Source organism: Scyliorhinus torazame, chromosome 6 (assembly GCF_047496885.1).
Source record: "Scyliorhinus torazame isolate Kashiwa2021f chromosome 6, sScyTor2.1, whole genome shotgun sequence".
Classification (NCBI taxonomy): Eukaryota; Metazoa; Chordata; class Chondrichthyes; order Carcharhiniformes; family Scyliorhinidae; genus Scyliorhinus; species Scyliorhinus torazame.
The window spans coordinates 141,371,621-141,386,346 of record NC_092712.1 but is presented as its reverse complement, the minus strand read 5'-3'; the positions used below and the strand labels follow the sequence as shown (position 1 = coordinate 141,386,346).

The window sequence follows — 14,726 nt, the reverse complement described above, 5'->3', positions numbered from 1 at the left end:
CCGATCGCGGGGGAGGCCACCGTGGGGGCTCCCCCCGGGGCCAGATCGCCCTGTGCCCCCCCCCCCCCCCCAGTACCCCGGAGCCTGCCCGGGCCGCCTTGTCCCGCCGGTAAGGTAGGTAGGTAAGGTAGGTAATTTACGCCGGCAGGACAGGCATTTTAGCGGCGGGAGTTTGGCCCGTCCGGGCCGGAGTATCGAGCGGGGGGGCCCGCCAACTGGCGGGACGGGATACACGCCAGCCCCCGGCGATTCTCCGACCCGGCGGGGGGTCGGAGAATCTCGCCCCCGATTTCACATTCACAGGAATGTGGTTGACTTTTTTTTATTGCAAACATGCATCAAAACAGGTGACAGCAAATAAATACCCCGGTTAACATACTTCCCAACAATCAACTATACAGTCTGTACATATTTCTCGCCCCTCCCCACACATCCCCGCGACGAACAGCTCCAAAAAATACGGTAACAAACATCCCCCACCTTTTCTCAAACTCCCCTTGCTGAGCCCCTCAACCCCAACTTCTCTAATCAAAGGAAGTCGTACAGGTCACCCAACCAAGCCACTACCCCCGGTGGCGATGTCAACCGCCACTCCAGCAAAATTTGCCGCCGTGCAATCAGAGAGCGAAGGCCACGACATAAGTCTTCCTCCTCTTCATGAGCTCCGGCCTCTCTGAAACCCCAAATATCGCAACCAAAGGGTCCGGGTCCACCTCCTCCTCCACTATCCTGGTTAAGACCGTGAACACTCCAGGCCAGAATCTTCCCAATTTTTCACAACCTCAGAACATGTGCGTGTGATTCACTGACCCCGCCCGCACCTCTCACACTGATTCGCTGGCCCCCGCCCACACTCTCACACTCATCTGCTACCCCCTGAAAGAACCCATTCAAACTCGCCCGAGTCATATGCACCCTGTGCACCACTTTAAACTGTATCAGGCTCATCCTTGCACAAGAGGAGGTCCCGTTTACCCTACGCAGTGCCGCACTCCATACTCCCCAATTGATCTCCCCTCCCAACTCTGCTTCAAATTTCTCCTTGATCTTCACCACTCGCTCACATCCCTGCTTTCCCAGTCACTTATATATGTTCTCAATTTCCCCCTCCCCCCTTCCACATCCGGATGCAGCAGTCGCTCCAGCAGGTGTATCCCGGCATCCTAGGGAACCCCCTCCAGACCTTTCACGCAAAATCCCTAACCTGCAGATACCTGAACTCACTCCCCCTCGGCAGCTCTACTCTCTCGCTTAGCTCCTCCAGTCTGGAGAACCCTTCCTCCAAATACAGATCCCTCACTTTGACCAGCCCCACTTCCCTCCACCTCCTGTGTACACTATCCTTCCCCATCGGCTCAAACCCATGATTGTTGCACAGCGGCGTTAGCACCAACATCCCTTCCACCTTAAAATGCTGCCTTAACAGATTCCATATCTTCACCATGGACTGCACCACCGGGCTCCCTGAATACCGACTTGGTGCCATGGGCAATGCTGCCCTCACCATAGCACTCAAACTAGACCCCTTACAAGATTCCTCCATCCTAACCCACTCTACCCCTTCTCCTTCCCACCTCGGCCGCACCTTGTCCACATTCGCCGCCCAATAATAATGATGCAAGTTCGGCCATGCCAACCCCCCTGCTGCCTCTGTTGCAGGGTCCTCCCCACCCTCAGCACCTTCCCCGCCCATACAAAGTCCGAAATGATCGTGTCCACTTTCCGAAAAAAGGCCTTTGGTATAAAGATCGGGAGAGCCTGAAAGATAAACAAGAACCTCGGCAGAATATTCATTTTCACGACTTGGACCTCCCCACTAACGTTAAGTGCAGTGTATCCCACCTCTTAAGATCCTCCCTGGCCTCCTCCACCAGCTTTTTAAGTTCCACTCGCTACCTGAATCCCCAAATACCTAAACCTATCCCTCGCTACCGTAAATGGCATCTCCCCTAAATTGGCCCGCTGTCCCAGCTCATTCACTGGGAGTACCTCGCTTTTCCCTACATTCAGTTTGTACCCCAAGAACCCTCCAAACCTCCCAGCAGGTCCATATTCCTTTCCATACTCTCCATGCGGTTGACTCTTAATTGCGCTCTGAAATAGCCTAGCAAGAAGGTGGCTTTGCCAATGAAACACATATTCTGTGAATAAATAAATGATTTGCCACACGCCTGGGGAAGGCATTTGGCGACATGGGCCATATTTTATGGTCAGCTATGAAGGAACACACTTATTGTACATCACGGTTAACACTGTGGATGTACCAACCTGACACTGATTGCAGTAGTTCCACAAGGCATTTTACTACAAACATTTCAAGAGAATTTAGTATGGGCAGTAAATGCTGGCCTTGCCAGCAACACCCAAGTGCCATGAATGAAATTTTAAAAAAGGCTCACTAAAGGCTTTTAGCAGACATTTGAGTGACGCTTTACAGTTCCTAAAGATCATTTACTGCACAACATCCTCTACTGGGTGGGAGGTTCTGTGGCATGTGCGAGTGGGACAAGCAACAGCAAGGATCTTCAACTGATCAAAATTAACAAATCCTTACCGAAGCATGCAGTGTCGAAGGAAGTGTAAACTGGAATATTTAATTAATTTTGAAGCCATATAGAGAACGGGAAATAGAGAAAAAATATGGGATTATGAGAGGGAGAGTTGTAACACAAAGAGTCATTAAAACAATTTTAACCTCCAACAGCAATTATGTTCTAAACAAATTTTCAGCACCAGAGACGTTGTTTTCTCTAATTAAGACTTTTTTGGTGTGTACCATAACAGCATGGACAGACACATTTCTATGTTGAGTTTATCAGCGAGATACCAATGTAATGAGGCTAGTGGAGGAAGAGGCTACATTGGATAATGATTTCTATATTTAATTGCGCATATGCAAACTCCGGAGGTTGCTTTCCAATTTACTCCATAATAATGGTGGTTGCTGTTGACCTCACCATTATTCTTCATACAAAACCTGTGTCTTTCATTTTGGGGTCCAGAGTCAAATTTTTAATCTTGCTTCGGTGAAAATAATGCCTGGCGCTGGTCATGAGCATAGTCCATCCTGAGTTCTATTGTATTTTGCACAACTTTTTAAAGTCCCCAGTAGATTTGGCATAGAACATTGCTGATGCAACTATGGAAGCACTTAGTTTACATGGAAAGAAGTGATGTGTTTCATGGTTATGTGTTGAAGGGTTCACTAGAAAACCAGAACATTGCTGGGGCACATTCTTTGCACTGACTGTCCCTTATATGCTTTTGCTTTTGCCTATTTCTGCCTACTTTATTTGTCATCTGAATTACTATCTAGGGAGCATAAAATTAATCACCGTGTCATCACACCACCTAAGCAACATAGCTTTTCTTTGTTTTATGTTCTTGCCCTTAAACAGACAAGTTTAATATTTTCCAGAGTTCATTGATATTTAATTTCCTAAGGAACCTGAAAAATGCAAACGCTCAAGCTTGCCTGATGTATTAAGACTCTGCTTCTTTATTACTATGTCCTTTCTGTGACTCCTCATCTGGTTGCCAGGTAATGGTAATTATGAAATGCGCAAGATTTTGAAATGTCATTGGAGGTTGGGAATGGTATGCAAGATGCTGTGCTCTAAATTAATATTCAAATAAAGCTCCCATTTTTTTGAGGCAGGCGCTGCCAATAAAAGTATTCACAGCCCACAGGAAATTGTGTGTGAAAAACAGTTGGCAGAGATCCAGAGTTACAGATCTCTACTTGTTTTTTGACCAGGATCGTGCAATTTGTGTGCTCATGTATTTGATAACACTGATTCAAAAATCTCAGCTTCACTGTCAAGGTGAGATACAATCTGATAAGATGCTCATGAGCTTCTTTCGGGTTGTCACCAGGATTTTTGTAAAATAGAGAGCCCCTACACAGCTTCACCAAAAGCCACATACCTCTCCCAACTGCAATTTCTCCCACTAAGCAAAGGCAACATGATCCATCGGCCATCTTTCTCCCCACACAAGCCCAATGCAAACACATTTTTTCCTGTAGAAAGTGCACATAAAAGCAGGACTGTTTTTTTTTCTTGTATATACTGGGTGGAATTGCTAAAACACAGGGTAAATAAAGTACATTGTCAATAGCAGTCACATTCCATGGTTTCCCACAGCACAACAGAAAAACACATACATGGGGCGGGATTCTCCGACCCCGCGCCGGGTCGGAGAATCACAGGGGGGCCACGCGAATCGCGCCACGCCACCCCGACACCGGAACACATTGGGCCAGCGTGGTCAGTGCGCCGCCGGTCGGGGGCCGCTCTACGTGTCGCCCCCCCCCCTGTGATTCTCCGGCCCGGATGGACTGAGTGGCCGTTAAAAAACAAAGAGTCCCGCCGGCGCCGTTCTAACGTGCTCTGAGCCGGCGGGACCTCCGTGTTGAAGGGTCGGGTGATGACCAGTGGAGGGGGGTGAGGGGGTCTGACCACGGGGGGACCTCCGATGTGGCCTGCCCCCCGATCAGGGCCCACCGATCGGCGGGCCGACCTCTCCTGCTGGGGGCCTCCTTTCCTACGCGGCGTCCCCTATAGCCCATGTTGCGTCGGGGCCGGTGCGTTGAAGGAGGCCATTGCGCATGCGCGCATTGGCGCCGGCGCCACTGCGCATGCGCGCATCCGTGGCGCACAGTTCGCACCGGGTTCGGCAGCTGGAGCGGCATCAACCGCTCCAGTGCCGTGCTGGCCCCTTGTAGGGGCCAGAATTAGTCCTCGGCCCATTCACGCCGTCGTAAAACGCGACGGCGCTTATGACGGCGTGAACGCTCTGCCGCGGGATTGGAGAATCCTGCCCATGGTGCTTCCTTCCCACACTCCAAAATAAAACCCACAAAACGGCTGCAAAAAAACACACCACACTCATCAAACAAAAAGAAAAAATGGCCACAAAATAAATTACAGGATTGAGAACCTTGTATTTAAATGGATTTAATTTGGACTCAAATTCAGTTTTCTTCTCTTGCTCTCTCACTCACTCACTCACATCTATTACAGTCCTCTCTGTCAACCAACATGCAAGTTTTCTTCTCTATTCCATGCTTACTAACCAAGTCTAGTGTTTGAACCCAGGACACTGGGACTCCTGTCAGTGGCGGAAGAACTGACAAGCCCTACAAAGAGAGTGTAACATTTTGAGCCAAGACGTGGCAACACAAGTGCTAGGTGTGAGAGAGGACAGCAGGAGACAGCAATTTTCAAATCATGTGGAACTTCAAGTGGTGACGGCTGCAACAAAACATTGATAGGATTTCATTTAGGTAGCCAGCATTCTGCATTATGCTGGGGCCCAATTGAACGGCCTTGTTGTACCCGACTTAAGACACAGTGAGGCCGCTAAATCTTGCAAGAGGCCTCTAGCGAGATTTGTGACGCTCAGGACACCTCGTGAGATATAACGAGATCTTGCGAGACATTGCGATCTGGATCTCGACCTCACTGGGTCGATCCAGATTTGTATATTTAAGTGAACAATTAGGTTCACTTAAATATATATGTGTCGGATTCTAATGCCCATATTGAACGCCCTTGCATGGGAGACCACAAACGTGGACCAGATGTAACGGCACTTGGGGGGGAGGTGGGGGTCTACCATGCCATCAAAGGTCCCCCTGAGCTCAGGCTCTGGGAAGGGCAGTACCTAGGCACTCCCCCTGCCAACTGGGCACCTTGACACTGCTAGCCTGATGCTATGGCACTGCCACCAGGCAGTCTGGCATTGCCACCCTGGTATTGCCAGGGTGCCTTGGCAGTTCCAGGCTGGCAGTGCCTAGATGCTGGGTGCAAGGTTGGCACTGCCAGGGATCAGGCCCGGGGTGCACCGCCCTTATGAAGTAGGGTGAGTGGGGCTCGAGGACCCCCCCCAATATGTAAGTTGAGGGGTTGAGAGGGGTCCGAAGGCTGCGATGGAGGAGTCCAGAGTTCAGGGTAACATTTAAAAATGGTGCCCCGAAGGTAAGTGGGCCTCAGCGGGGCCTTCCTCACCGAAGCCAAAAAAACAGAGTCCTGTTTGATGATAGCACCGAGAAACACGGCACTAAACGAACCCAAAACGGAACCTTTTTTCCCATTAAATCACACCCCTGGTCTAAACTCTGAAGAAAGAGGAAACCAATCAAATTGTCCTTCATCCAAAATGACTGTAGTTTAATTTTTAAGTATGACTTGCAATCCATTTTAATGGTGCAGTTTGAGAATAGACAATACTAAATATAAAAACAATGTCCAATCAGGAGATTTGTCTGGATTCTTTGCACCTATATGCTGGTGGTCAGAATTTACCATTATTACAACACTAGATTGAGCTGATCACTTGCAAATTCCAGATTCTGAGATGCAATGAGAGCTAATGGTAATTCTGCAAAATTAGATAGCGCATGTCTGTTAAATATTTTTTCAAACTTTCAATTGATTTGTTCCTGATCAAAAGATTTAGATTTATACTCTACACGTAGGAGGCTGAATTTTATCAGTGATTAAACTGTGAATGAGATGTTAAGCTTTTTTTGAAAATGAAGTGGATATGAATTGTCATGTAAACCGCAATACTCAAACCTGGGGCGGGATTCACCGACCCCCCGCCGGGTCGGAGAATCCCCTGGGGCTGGCGTGAATCCCGCCGGTTGCTGAATTCTCCCGCACCGGATATTCGGCGGGGGCGGGAATCGCGCCGTGCCGGTCGGCGAGCACCCCCCGCCGCGATTCTCCGGTCCGCGATGGGCCCAAGTCCCGCTGCTGGAATGCCTGTCCCACCGGCGAGGATCAAACCACCTCTCTTCCCGGCGGGACTAGGCGGCGCGGGCGGGCTCCGGTGTCCTTTGGGGGGAGGGGGGGGGACGCAGGGCGATCTGGCCCCGGGGAGTGCCCCCACGGTGGCCTGGCCCACTAGCGGGGCCCACCGATCAGCGGGCGGGCCTGTGCCGCGGGGGCACTCTTTTCCCTCCGCCTCAACAACAGTCTTCACCATGGCCGATGCGGAAGAGACACCCCCCTCTGCGCTTGCATGGGGTTGATGTCAGCAGCCGCTGACGCTCCCGCGCACGCGCGGACGTCCGCCGCCCGGCGAAGTCCTTTCGGCCCCGGCTAGTATGGCGCCAAAGGCCTTTCCCATCGGCTGGCGGCGCGCCAACCACTCTGGCGCAGGCCTAGCCCCTCAAGGTGAAGGCTTGGCCCCTAAAGGTGCGGACACCTTTGGGCCGGCCCGACGCCGGAGTGGTTCACGCCACTCCATCCCGCCGGGACCCCCCGTCCCACCGGGTAGGGGAGAATCCCGCCCCTGGTGGCTAAAACACTGGATAGATCAATAAGATGAATTTTCAGACGTGGTTTTCATTCATTTTACTGGTAGATTTTAACAATGCTTCACAAAATAGGATGCTCACTAATGCAGTGCTGGAGTGAGGAAATGATTCAGCTCTTCAAAATTTGAAGAGGCGCGAATAAGAGAGGTTTTGTACTGGTTTTATGTTCTAATAAAGTTTTTTTTTGTACTTTATTTATTTTCTCCCCAATAGCCCATCTGCCTGGTCGGAGAATGCTCAGAAAGGAGAGCCACCAATAACTGGAGGAAGCAGATCAACAGAAAGCTACCTTAGCTCCTCAAAGTTTGGTGTCAACTCAGGAAGTCCATCACTTGAGGTCTCTATCCTGTCACAGTTTCCTTCTCTGGAATCGCAGGTTGTCTCTCCTAACAACCACTCTATTCACATGAGTAATTCTGAGAGCCTCACTTCAAATCTCCAACAAGATGGTGCTGCAGGAACACGTATGTTGCATCCATTGGCTGCTGATTCCAGTAACCAGGGTTACCTGCATTACAGTGTCAACAGTGGACCTCGGTACGATGGGGAAAAAGCCATACTATCCAGTCTTTCTACAGGATCAAGCAACACTGCTACAAATATGAACTCCCCAGCGACTGGTTTCCTGGGTAATGGTAGTCTGCAAGAGAGAGTGCTTACAGCAGTTAGTGGGCAGGCACAAAGCAATGCAACACTAATGAATGATGCTTTGAGTTTGAATGTGCATCCTCCACTGCCAGAAAAGAAAAGGATTTCTGAGGGAGATCATTCATTTACCTCCATCTCACCAGCTTCAAGTGGCTTTTCAAGTCCCCACAGCGGAAGTACAATCAGCATTCCATTCCCCAGTGTACTTCCCGAATTTTCAAAAGTCGTAAATACTTCTGTTGTACAAGGTAATTGCGGTGATTTTTGTTTGTCCAATATTGAGTCGTTTAAAGGATTCCATACCCAATCGTATTTACAGAAAATGAATGATCCTTTTATTTAAATACTTGACTTTTGCCATCCAATTGTGTTTGCAGAGATTTAATACAGAGAAAAGGAATATAAATGACTTTCATTGTGGGTACCGTCTTTTTCCTTGTAAGGCTTATAAAGAACAGCTATTGGAAAGCCACATGCTGAACACACAGACCACCCACAGACAGAAATCCACCTCTTATGGAGGCAGCAGATTCACCTTGTTTACATTACATAGTTGCTGTCCTGGCTGTCATCAACAGCACTATTGTAATATAACAGGGGCATTGAGCACCATGATTTCATTTGCCTTGCTTTCTTGTTTCCCCAAATATATTTCATTGACAGCAATTAAACAGGGCTGGAACCCAAAAAGGGGACAATTATTTTCAATCTTTGCTATGCTTTCCCAATCAAGTCTGTTGAGACGTAACACTCATTGCTGATCCTTGCGTTCACCATAAAGTACTGCAATTGTTTTAAATGTGAGCCCAGGTTAGGAGCTGTTTAAGATTTGCAGGAGTACCAATGATCTTGCAAGTTTGAGGCATTGACATTAGTACAGTGACATTACCACAGAATTTGTAGATATTTGCTAGCTGTTATGCATTTTGTTTTGTCATGTGTAGAGCTGGATCTAAAGTAGTTGCAACTCTGAGATGGTAGGTTTATTTAAGTGAAACATGCTATGTGATTGCTTTCTGCTAGTTAAGGATTAGACTCCCAAGTGTGTATCCTCTTCAACACCAAGGGTGGTTCTTGATATTTTAATATCGATTGTCTGAGGAAGCAGGTGTTTCCAATTGCGGCAAATTATAAGAATATTTACTCTAGAATCTCACCCTCTGCGTGGGGAATTTCTGTGGCTAAAAGGAAAAAAAACCAGACCCAAAGATGGGGGTTACATCTAATGGGGTGCGGAATGATCCAAGAGATTCTTTTTGGCGGCTCTTAGCAATCGCAATTCAGAATTAGTAAAATGATGGACAAGTTCATGTTTCTGGTCGATACCCATACCGTCATCAAAACTGTCTGAGCTTGGAGTTTTTGACAGTTAACCTAAAATAACCAGTCCTAAACATTTTTTTATTTTGCTTTTATCTACTCCATCATTCAGATTTGGAGTGCATTTTTTAAAAAGGGTATTTTGAAGGCAGATAAGTCAATCTAATTCCTCAAAGCATTAGCTGAGCAAGGGAAAGATACCTGATTGGTGTTAAATTTGGACCATAAGGGTTTCTCAGTACGGATGCTGCATCTGGTTTAACCTGAAGCGTTAAAACTTTGAAACGTGGCAAGGTGTGCTGTGCTGCCTGACACAAGATTGAAACACCACTCCAGTGTAAAATAATTGGCTGTTTTGTTACTGTGATTTTCAGGACCAAAAGCTGCATCACAACATAACAGAAATATGATCTTAATTTGTTTCTAGTATTATGTTCTGTCTCTACCATGGCATTGTTGCTGTAATATTTATGCTCATCATTCTGCATTGTCAGTTTGACCTCTATATTATTTTTCTCCATTTCCACTTCTTTGTCTCCAGAAACTATGACTCCTTGTTGGGCTATGTTTTCAGGATGCCTGGAATCCTCATCCTGTTTATATGGTTGTTATTTATGTGCAAGCCCTAACATTGAGCATTAGAAGAATCTTCAAGCCTGTCTTTTCCTGGCTGAAAATCCAAATATACTTTCAAGGGGAAGGATAGTGAGAGAGAACAGTGGTTAGGTGCTTCCCTCCTTAATTCAATGGGTATAAGGCTAATTTTCAAAGCCCTTTTATTGTCCTGGTTGAGATCAAATAATGCAACATAAAATAGTGGCTGTATGTGGGCTGTCCTGGTTTGCAAGGCTCAGCTACTCATGGGTAAATAAATGTTTATATTTTACAATAATTTATAAATCTGTTCATAATATCAATCTGAATGTTTCCTGTTGCTCATGAAATGATCTAATGATAGTTATGAAGTCCAAAATAATTAATATCCATGTGTGTTGATGCCACATGGGTAATTATTTGTTAGAGTTAAATAAGGCTAAAGAATTATGAAAATAATTTAAAGTGTTTATTTCTTTAATGCTGTTAAGATATGATTTCCTGATTAATAACTGAAAATGCTGGAAATATTCAGCAGATCTGACAGTATCCATGGAGAAAGAAAAGGGGGAGGTTTTGTGAAGCCCATGAGCAGGAGACATGTCGCACAGGGTGACTTAATTCAGTGGGATGTTAGATTTCAATTTCTTAACAGTGGGTTGAGATGCAGAGATAAAGCCAGCAGTATTTTTGTGATATGTTGGATATTACGCTGGCCTGTGGTGTGTTCATTCTTGTAAGACCTTTGCACGCCATGAATATTCATTAATGTCAAACAGTTTTTCATAACTTTATCTCAAAAGTAGTACTTTAGCGGTGCACGAGAATCTCATGGCACTCCGATGGTGATCGTTTATTGGTGCTGTGCACCAGTTTGCTTCATGCAGTTGTTTGTCAGGCTAGTAGTACTCCTTGTTTAATTTTATGGCACAACATAAGGGGCAGGAAAATGGCAGCTTCTATGGGCGCTCGGAAACAACTAAGGTGAGTCACTGGTGTGGGGGGTTGTGCACTGGGGTTAGGAGCATGGAGGAGTGAAGTGGGAAGGGACTTGGGTGTGTTTGTGCGTGGCGGTTGGGGGGGGGGGGGGGGGGGGGGGGGTTAGGAACAGCTGGTCAAGGTAAGAAAATAAGGGGTCTAAAGGGCAGTGTCAATATTGTCCAAATGTGTGTCCATCTCGCAGTGTGAGCTGGCAGAGTCCTTATAGGGTTTTTGGTTCACCTATAACATTTCAATTATCCCCACTGAGAGTGATCCCAGATAAAGTTCTTTGCAATGCATAAAAGGGAGGGTCGACTGAGCCTGCGAGTTCAGTCATGTCCCACAGAGTAGCGAGTGCAACACTGGGCGATAACGTGAACATTCGATAAAGAGTAAACCAAAAAAAAATTATTTCCTCCACAAAATAGAAAATGTCCCTCACTTCCCTATAACCATCAAAACATGCCAACCATGAGGCGTGCCAGTACATTTTTCTCTCTGACCAAGCTAGTTTCAACAAATAATAATATTGCACATACAATGTAATGTGAAATATGTGCATGAGAAATTAATTTGGAAAAAACACCCGTGACACCTTTGTGCTCTCGATGTGTCTTGTGTTAATGGAAGAGGAGTTGGCAAGGAAAGTTTTGGACATAATGCTGAGTCTCCCTGTTTTTTTTTTTTAAATAATATTTTATTGAAAATTTTTGGTCAACCAACACAGTACATTGTGCATCCTTTACACAACATTGTAGCAATACAGATAATAATGACCTTTTTAAATTTAAACAAAAACAACAACAAATAAATAAATATTAAATAACAAAAAATAAAAACTAGCCCTAATTGGCAACTGCCTTGTCTCAGGCCACCCCCCCCCCCCCCCCCCCAAGTCCTGGGCCGCTGCTGCTGCCTTCTTTGTTCTCCCCTATCTATCTTTCCGCAAGATATTCGACGAACGGTTGCCACCGCCTAGTAAACCCTTGAGCCGACCCCCTTAGGACGAACTTAATCCGCTCTAACTTTATGAACCCCACCATATCATTTATCCAGGTCTCCACCCCCGGGGGCTTGGCTTCTTTCCACATTAGCAATATTCTGCGCCGGGCTACTAGGGACGCAAAGGCCAAAACATCGGCCTCTTTCGCCTCCTGCACTCCCGGCTCTTGTGCAACCCCAAATATAGCCAACCCCCAGCTTGGTTCGACCCGGACTCCTACTACTTTCGAAAGCACCTTTGTCACCCCCATCCAAAACCCCTGTAGTGCCGGGCATGACCAAAACATATGGGTATGATTCGCTGGGCTTCTCGAGCACCTCGCACACCTATCCTCCACCCCAAAAAATTTACTGAGCCGTGTTCCAGTCATATGTGCCCTGTGTAATACCTTAAACTGAATCAGGCTTAGCCTGGCGCACGAGGACGATGAGTTTACCCTGTTTAGGGCATCTGCCCACATCCCCTCCTCAATCTCCTCCCCTAGCTCCTCTTGCCATTTCCCTTTTAGTTCGTCCATCATAGTCTCCCCTTCGTCTCTCATTTCCCTATATATATCCGACACCTTACCGTCCCCCACCCATTTCTTTGAGATGACTCTGTCCTGCACCTCTTGTGTCGGGGGCTGCGGGAATTCCCTCACCTGTTGCCTCGCAAAAGCCCTCAATTGCATGTACCTGAATGCATTCCCTTGGGGCAACCCATATTTCTCGGTCAGCGCTCCCAGACTCGCAAACTTCCCATCCACAAATAGATCTTTCAATTGCGTTATACCTGCTCTTTGCCACATTCCATATCCCCCATCCATTCCCCCCGGGGCAAACCTATGGTTGTTTCTTATCGGGGACCCCCCCAGTGCTCCGGTCTTTCCCCTATGTCGTCTCCACTGTCCCCAAATCTTCAGTGTAGCTACCACCACCGGACTCGTGGTATAGTTCCTTGGTGAGAACGGCAATGGGCTGTCACCATAGCCTGCAGGCTGGTCCCCCTACAGGACGCCCTCTCTAATCTCTTCCACGCCGCTCCTTCCTCCTCTCCCATCCACTTACTCACCATTGAAATATTAGCGGCCCAATAATACTCACTTAGGCTCGGTAGTGCCAGCCCCCCCCTATCCCTACTACGCTGTAAGAATCCCTTCCTCACTCTCGGAGTCTTCCCGGCCCAAACAAAACCCATGATACTCTTTTCTATCCTTTTGAAAAAAGCCTTCGTGATCACCACCGGGAGACACTGAAACACAAAGAGGAATCTCGGGAGGACCACCATCTTAACCGCCTGCACCCTCCCTGCCATTGACAATGCTACCATATCCCATCTCTTGAAATCTTCCTCCATCTGTTCCACCAACCGCGTCAAATTTAGCCTGTGCAATGTGCCCCAATTCTTAGCTATCTGGATCCCCAGGTAACGAAAGTCTCTTGTTACCTTCCTCAACGGTAGGTCTTCTATTTCTCTACTCTGCTCCCCTGGATGCACCACAAACAGCTCACTCTTCCCCATGTTCAATTTATACCCTGAAAAATCCCCAAACTCCCCAAGTATCCGCATTATTTCTGGCATCCCCTCCGCTGGATCCGCCACATATAGTAGCAGATCATCCGCATATAAAGATACCCGGTGTTCTTCTCCTCCCCTAAGTATTCCCCTCCATCCCTTGGAACCTCTCAGCGCTATCGCCAGGGGCTCAATCGCCAGTGCAAACAGTAATGGGGACAGAGGACATCCCTGCCTTGTCCCTCTATGGTTCCGAAAATATGCCGATCCCCGTCCATTCGTGACCACACTCGCCACTGGGGCCCTATACAACAGCTGCACCCATCTAACATACCCCTCTCCGAACCCAAATCTCCTCAACACCTCCCACAGATAATCCCACTCCACTCTATCAAATGCTTTCTCGGCATCCATCGCCACTACTATCTCCGTTTCACCCTCTGGTGGGGCCATCATCATTACCCCTAGCAACCTCCGTATGTTCGTGTTCAACTGTCTCCCCTTCACAAACCCAGTTTGGTCCTCATGAACCACCCCCGGGACACATTCCTCTATTCTCATTGCCATTACCTTGGCCAATATCTTGGCATCTACATTGAGGAGGGAGATTGGTCTGTAGGACCCGCATTGTAGCGGATCCTTTTCCTTCTTTAAAAGAAGCGATATCGTTGCTTCTGACATAGTCGGGGGCAGTTGTCCCCTTTCCTTTGCCTCGTTAAAGGTCCTCGTCAGTAGCGGGGCGAGCAAGTCCAAATATTTTCTGTAAAATTCAACTGGGAATCCGTCCGGTCCCGGGGCCTTTCCCGTCTGCATGTTCCTAATTCCTTTCACCACTTCTTCTACCGTGATCTGTGCTCCCAATCCCATCCTTTCCTGCTCTTCCACCTTGGGAATTTCCAGCCGATCCAAAAACTCCATCATTCTCTCCCTCCCATCCGGGGGTTGAGCTTCATACAATTTTTTATAAAATGTCTTAAACACTTCATTCACTCTCTCCGCTCCCCGCTCCGTCTCTCCATCTTCGTCTCTCACCCCCCCTATTTCCCTCGCTGCTCCCCTTTTCCTCAATTGGTGTGCCAGCAATCTGCTCGCCTTCTCTCCATATTCATACTGTACACCCTGTGCCTTCCTCCATTGTGCCTCTGCAGTGCCTGTGGTCAGCAAGTCAAATTCCACATGCAGCCTTTGCCTTTCCCTATACAGTCCCTCCTCCGGTGCTTCCGCATACTGTCTGTCCACCCTCAAAAGTTCTTGCAACAACCGCTCCCGTTCCTTACTCTCCTGCTTCCCTTTATGTGTCCTTATTGATATCAGCTCCCCCCTAACCACCGCCTTCAACGCCTCCCAGACCACTGCCAC

General features: G+C 47.6%; 1 protein-coding gene across 5 annotated transcripts in view; it reads left to right on the top strand.

Annotated features, from left to right (window-relative positions):
• The window catches only part of LOC140425043 (tensin-3-like), a 666,087-nt gene that overhangs the window by 626,029 nt on the left and 25,332 nt on the right, over positions 1-14,726 (top strand). For all 5 annotated transcript variants that reach the window (XM_072508833.1, XM_072508834.1, XM_072508832.1 and 2 more), the window contains one exon: positions 7,541-8,223. In XM_072508833.1, coding sequence (XP_072364934.1) covers positions 7,541-8,223 — 683 coding nt within the window. The remainder of the gene's footprint in view (positions 1-7,540; positions 8,224-14,726) is intronic.